This window comes from Microchirus variegatus (assembly GCF_963457635.1).
Source record: "Microchirus variegatus genome assembly, chromosome: 16".
In the NCBI taxonomy this organism is placed as follows: Eukaryota; Metazoa; Chordata; class Actinopteri; order Pleuronectiformes; family Soleidae; genus Microchirus; species Microchirus variegatus.
The window spans coordinates 5,976,027-5,983,035 of record NC_139817.1 but is presented as its reverse complement, the minus strand read 5'-3'; the positions used below and the strand labels follow the sequence as shown (position 1 = coordinate 5,983,035).

Below are 7,009 nucleotides of genomic sequence, written 5' to 3'. Positions count from 1 at the left end.
GCTTAAATCAGAGTGTGCCCCGCTTCGCTTTCCTCCATTTTGGAGCACCTGTCAGAGGGGGCGTGGTCAATGATGTCACCTGAAGCCGCTGCGTTGGAGGGAGGGAGGCGCTGACTGATGTTCCTCCGCCTCGGCTCGGACTCTTCTCCTCTTCGTCCACCTCGTCTTTCAACACTTGTCTTCCACTGCTGGAAATTAGAAGAAGACAAAACAGAAAACCCGACCTCGCTGACTCAACATGTTTTTGACGTGAAGCGTCGCGTTACTATGAGGAGCTGCGGCGCCTACGCGACCTTTTCCCCCACGAGAATCCACGACTTTTAGCGGATTTCGAGTCGCCAACGGGATAAAGAAAGAGCGAGGAAGCTTCCGCGGAAGGAAAAAGTGCGACGCGATGGGAAAGCTGATAGTGACGGTGGTGCTGCTGCTGCACCTGTCCACAGGTGAACGACACTTTTAAATACTCTTTTATATGTTTCTACACTTTCTCTTCTTTAACGTCCAGGAATGTGTAAAGTGAAGCAACTTAAACAAACAGTAATGAGTTAATTATTATCAACAGTACAAGGCCGACAGGTGGTCACGTGACTATAGCTCTGTGTACACAACATCTACATTAATAACATGTAAAAATACGACATGTAAAATGTCCTTAAACTAATGAAATACAAGACATTTCATTACTATTGTCTTATAGGGCTGCAACTAACGATTATTCGAATACATGCTAACTTTGTGGTTGATTTCGTCGATTTATCGATAGTCGTTTGGGTCATAAAATGATGAAATGACTGTTTATCAAAAACATGTACAAATACAATATTTAAAATGGCCTTAAACTAATGAAAAACAAGACCTTTATTTCTATTTTTTCATTAATATTGTCTTATAGGGCTGCAACTAACGATTATTCGTATACATGCTAACTTTGTGGTTGATTTCGTCGATGAATCGATAGTCGTTTGGGTCATAAAATGATGAAATAACTGTTTTTCAAAAACATGTCAAAATAAAAATGGTAACATGGCCTCAAAATAATGAAAAGCAAGACATTTATTTATTTTAAAATAAAGTCATTATTATGTTATATGGCAGCAACTATGATTATTGTGATAACTGTGGTTGAATTTGACGATTAATCAGTGTCAGTTGACAATGTTGACAGTAACTGTTTTTCAAAACCAGGAAATGAGGATGTTCTCAAATGTCTTGTTTTCTGTCCACAAACCACAACTATTTTTGTTTAAAAGAACTTGTTTTAAACTGATTATGATCAAAATAGTTGATAATTTAGTATCCTATCTCGTATATCTTATGTATTTGTCGCATATAGTGACTTTACTTTAACTTAGTTTAGCGTATTAAAATGTCTGGAACTGAACTGGAACTTATTATTGTTAACAACTATATTATGGATGCAAGGAATTGGACTTTTTGCCGATATGCCCGATATACGAGGAGTGCTTGGGACGGTAAATCAAATGTCTTCTATAATATCGAACCCAGTGTAAGTTTAATTTGATAATTTATGGCCAAAACAAGGGATTTTTATTTGTACATGTCAGCATGAGCGCTGTCCTTTTGTTGTCGTTTGTTTCCTGTTTATTTAACAACTCAATCAACACACAATTATCTCATGAAAACAATATTCACAGATAGTGAAAGTGATAGCGAGCGTAAACCGTTTGACCTAAAATAATAATTTTCTTTACGATGATCGCTGGTTGCCTTTCATTCTCTCTCTCTGAATCAGTGGCTCGTGAGTGACAGGTGTTATTACCTGTAATGATATAGTGAGTATGCACAGTAGTTCACAGATAAAGGCCTTTGGAGTAAACTGTTAACCAGTCTGGTCAGATTCTTTCCAATTCAGCGCTCGACAAGAGCCAAGCATGACGCAAGGAAACCTCCAGGAGCCTTCCTGTTTTTTTGTTGTTGTTTTAAAATGACATACTATGACATATGTACTCTCTGTCCGCCCCGTGTCAGAGCTGCTGTCCATCCAGGTCATCGTCCCGGAGACGGAGCGGAGGACGACGCTGTTTGCCTCTGTGATTCTGCGCTGCGACTATTCCACTTCGGCCAACGCGCAGGATGTCCTGGTCACCTGGAGGTACAAGTCCTTCTGTAAAGACCCCGTGCTGGAGTTCTACTCCACAGGTGAGACGGCAGAGGACAGAAGACGCTTTAGAGCTGCCGCTGACGTTTATTTCCATAATCGACGAATCCGTCGGTTATTTTCTCGATTAATCGGGTAATCGTTTGGTCGGTGAAATGTCAGAAACGTGGAACTGATGGTGTAGTTATGATTTATTTGTTATATGGAGCAAAGGAACCGGAAAATATCCACATTTAAGAAGCCAAAAAAAGCAGAAACGCTCACCTCGTTAAGTCGTTTAGAGCTGATTATATTCACGATTTATCGAGTAATCGTTTGGTCCTCAAACCAAAACGATTCAGTTTTGATGATTTCATTGTTATATGGAGCAAAGAAATTAAGAAAATTGTCACATTTAAGAAGCTAAAACAATCGGATATCTTGTTTTAATCATGAAAAATGGCTTCAAACCGATTAATCGATTATCAAATAGTTGACGATTAATTTAGTAATCGATTAATCGAGTAATCGTTTGGTCCACAAACCAAAATGATTAAATTTTTATGTTTTCTTTGTTATGTGGAGCAAAGAAATGAGGAAAATATTCACATGAAAAAAGCTTCGAAATAGTTGACGATTAATTTAGTAATCTATTAATCGAGTAATTGTTTCAGCTCTCAAGTCGATTACCAAAATATTTGACTTTGATTCATTTAGCGATTGAGTATATGCCAGTGTCTAAATTAATTATTATTCAACTGTTGAGTCTAATAAACAAGACAATGTCAAACTGATAGAAGCTGACAGCGAAGTATAGATCTTTGAGTTCAGTAATGACACTTTTACAAAAGAAAAACAAGCTTTGATCCACTTTTGTTTGCGTTCCTGCAGCTTATCAGGCGGCTCTGCAGCTCGGTCAGGACCCCGCCAACGACTGTCCGGACCGACAGCGCAAAGTCCGCACCGTGATCCAGAAGAGAGGCCTGAACGAGCCCATCCTGGGCGCCGAGTACAGAGAGCGCAAAATCACCATTCAGAACAGTGAGTTGAGAAGTGCAAAAAATACGGCAGTGTGATGCAGGGAAATTGTCTACAGCCAGATTTACATGACTCCCGTGTTATTCAAAGCTAGTGTAAAAAAGAAAATGATGTCATGATGTTTATTCATCATTTGACAGTCCAGGCACAGAGGAATTCTTGTGTGCAAAATTTCCAGAAAGAGTCAGAAATTTGAAAGACAAACACAAATGCTATTAGCTCAATGCTAATGTCGCTATTTTAGAACCCATGATAGAACCTAAGATAGAATCCTGTATGTGCTATATATATATTATAACACATATATGTTATATATAACTATTGATGACTACTCAAAGCTGCTTAACACTGCAGTCCATTCACACCCATTCACTCACACTTCCATACAGCGCGTCTATGTGCACTCGTCATCTTTCATACAGCCGACAGCGTGTGAAGTGTCTTGCCCAAGGACACGTCGGCACGTAGACGAGTGGAGCCGGGAATCAAACCCTCAAGCTTTCAAGTTGAAAGACGACTCGACAAGCCCCACAAGTAAACAGTGAACAGTAAACAGTAAAACATACTGGGAGGTTAGCATACGGCTGTTTTTTTTAAAGTTATTCTGTAGTGTAAAACATTATCCTTGAAAGTTTGTGAATTTTCAAACACTTTCAAGGCCCTTGAAAGTGTTTGAAAATCACCCTTAAATAGACAGGGGTCATTGAAAGTAAGCAAGAAAGAAGTGAAGGTGATCTTCAGTTAAATGTCTTTCATGTACGACGTCGTCTCGGCCTCTCTGCCGTTGACGTGAGATTCCATGCAGAACAATGAGCGAGTAAGGCTAAGCAAGAGAGCGAAGGATGTGACGCTGCCGGGGAAATGAAAAATTCTAAGATCTCTGTCTGAAATTGGCACAAAAACTGACTTTGCCCAAGTTCCCAAAGACAATCACTTGTCCAGATGCAGAGGACGCCATGAACGAATCCCATTTTAAGCTGTGTCAGCATTATTTTTCGGGAATTAGTCCTGGAAAGTCCTTAAAAAAAAAGTCCTTGAATTGTGGTGACCCTGCATGACTCTCGTGTGTGTTTTTGCAGAAGCTGACCTGGTGATCACCGAGGTGATGTGGTGGGATAACGGCGTGTACTTCTGCACCATCGACGCCGCCGGCGACACGGCAGGCGACTCGGACCGCGAGATCAAACTCATCGTTTACCGTACGTCGTCTCTCCGCTTTTGTATGAAAACTAAAAGTTGTCTTTTTTTGAGGCGTTGATGAATCTGGCGTTTTTCTTTTCAGACTGGCTCACCGTCCTGCTCATCATCCTCGGCGCGCTCCTGCTCATCTTACTGTTTGGCATATGTTGCTGTCAGTGTTGCCCGCAGAAGTGCTGCTGCTACGTCCGCTGTCCGTGCTGCCCGCGCACTTGCTGCTGCCCGGAAAAAGGTAGAGTTAGACATTTAGCAGGAAAGCCATCATAATTTCCCATTATGTTATCTCGGTCATGGTGAAGTTAAATAAAAACAAAAATGAAAGAATAATATAATTTCGACTTGTGTGCTTTTAGCCGTGATGCAGCACAGGATGATACGAGATGCTCAGCGGGCGATGGCTCCGTGGGTGAACGGCCAGCCCATCTACGCGCCCATCAGCTCCAACGCCTCCACACAGGGCGTCCCCATACTCTATTCAGGTGAGCGACACACAAAAGACTTTGTGCGAGTGTTTGCTCAGAACTAAAGGTGTGTACTTGTTTGATTTGGTTTCAAGAGTGGAAAACGATGGGAACACTGTTTCTATTTCCATGTTCCTTCAGGCTTTAGGGTTTTTCAATCGCACTCGGGTTTAGTTTCAATCATGTTGGCTGAGCTAGCTTTAGCCTTAGCATTAGCCTTAGCCTTAGCATGTGTGTAGTGCCATATGCAGTATATTTATAATTCATATCTATGTATTTGGCGGTCATTTTCACTGCACAGTAACCATGGTAGCAGCTGGTTGACAAGAAGAGGGGAACACAAACTCATGTGCTGCCCTCTACTGGCCAAAAATGAAAATGTATTATAGGATGTTTGATATTATTTCTGTTTTAAATAGTGCTGGGCACGTTAACGACGATTAACGTTAAAGCACATTAACGCATGAACACGTTTCCATGACGACTGACCAGAAAAAGACGCGCGGTACGTCAAGTATAGTTTTAAAATGTTTAAAAGTATTTCTTTCTTATTTTTTAAACTGACTTTTTTTCTCAGGCTCGTTCTCGGACCATCCTATGAAACAAAACTTTGCCATGGCTCCCATGCACATGCAGCACCAGGCCTCCCCGCTTCCTCCGTACCACATGAACGGCAGCGCCAACGGCAGCGTTCAAGCCCACAGCCAGGTGCTGGATTACCTGGAGAACCAGGTGAGGGGCCTGGATTTAGTGACGCCGCAAATGGGTCCACACGCGGTCCAGAATATGGCTCCATTACAGCTACAGCCTCGGCTACAGCCTCAGCTACAACCTCAGCCTCTGCTACAGCCTCAGCGTCAGTCTCCCGCGGCTGTTCCGTTCACACCTGGACCCCCGAGTATGTTGTCAGCTCTGGATGAGATGGGCGTGAGAGGTGTGGAGAGGAGAGTGATTACACTGCCGCCTATCATCAACCATCAGCCCAGCTTCTCTCGGAGGGGTTCTGGAGGTGGAGGTGGAGGTGGTGGTGGAGCTCGAGGGGACCCCAGGATGTCCAGTCAGTCCAGTGGGAGTACAAATCCCTCAGGGGGCGGAGCCTACCGCGACAGACGTGTATATAGAGACAGGGACGCCTCTCCGCCCAGGCGGGGGATCCTGCGCGAGTACAGCGACGACTCCGATTGGGACAACCGGCGAGGACGAGCGCCGCACAGAGGCTCCAGAAACGGGAGAGGAGGAGGAGGAGGCTCAGCTGCGAGGAGGGGAGGCAGCGGCGGGTCCGGCGGCGCCAGACTGCGGACGCGGAGTCGGGACGATCTGATGGAGGAGCTGTACCGGAGAGCGCCGCGCAGGGAGAGGAGCTATTCGCCTCCTCAGCGCCGCAAAGGCTCCTGGAGCTCCGAGGAGGAGGAGGACGACTACAGGAGGCAAAAAGGGGGAAAGGCGAAGGATTGGCCCGAGAAGCCGCCCAGCTACTTCTCCATCGACGTGGGGCCTGGACAAGGCAACGTTCGGGGGAACTACAACCGACTCTCAGTAAGAAACAAACACTGACACACACTCTGAACCTGTCACTCTCTATTGATGTGATTGATAGGTGCCACTAAATCCTACATTTTTATCACCTGTTATTTATCCTACTGAGATTGAAGTCTCTTTTCCAAGAGGTCATAGTTAAAATATTAGAGATTTAGGAGTCAAAAAACGAATAATGTTGATTTCTTCCTGATTTCTGAGTCCTGTCACGTCTCCCTCTTTAACTTTTAATCCTAATCTCTATCCCTTTTTTTCTCTGTCGTAGGATAGAAGCTCCCGTAGTGGCACCAGTGTAGTCATCTGAAGCATTTCCATTTTGTTTCCTGTTCCTGAATATTTCCCAAAGCGGTGAGAAAGAAGAAAAAAAAAACAGCAGGTACATTAACTTTGTCTGGTATAAATGAATACAAATCTTATTTTTACGTGAAGAAAAACAGGTTCAGTTGAAGCTGTGACCTGAAGGTAACATGCTTGAGTTTTTAAAAAAATTATTATTGAGAGTGATTCTTGTTGTATTAAATGTTATTTGTGTGCGTGTGTGTGTTTTTTATTTCGGGTGGCGGATAAATAAATCCTGTTGTTTTGTGAAGTAAACTTTCAAAAAGCTGATAGATGCTGTGAGGTTTTGTTGTTTGTACAGACAAATGTGATGTTTAGTGGTTCATTTAGTTTCATTTTT

The 7,009-nt window shown here is 43.2% G+C and overlaps 1 protein-coding gene across 1 annotated transcript; it reads left to right on the top strand.

The window, feature by feature from the left end:
• Window positions 1-394: 394 nt before the first annotated feature.
• Window positions 395-6,634, top strand: ildr1b (immunoglobulin-like domain containing receptor 1b; the record flags this gene model as incomplete). Its single annotated transcript, XM_083902919.1, has 8 exons — window positions 395-443; window positions 1,990-2,160; window positions 2,990-3,139; window positions 4,216-4,335; window positions 4,419-4,565; window positions 4,687-4,812; window positions 5,372-6,330; window positions 6,596-6,634. The coding sequence occupies 8 exons, from the start codon at window positions 395-397 to the stop codon at window positions 6,632-6,634; spliced, it is 1,761 nt and encodes a 586-aa protein (XP_083759045.1).
• Window positions 6,635-7,009: the final 375 nt, after the last annotated feature.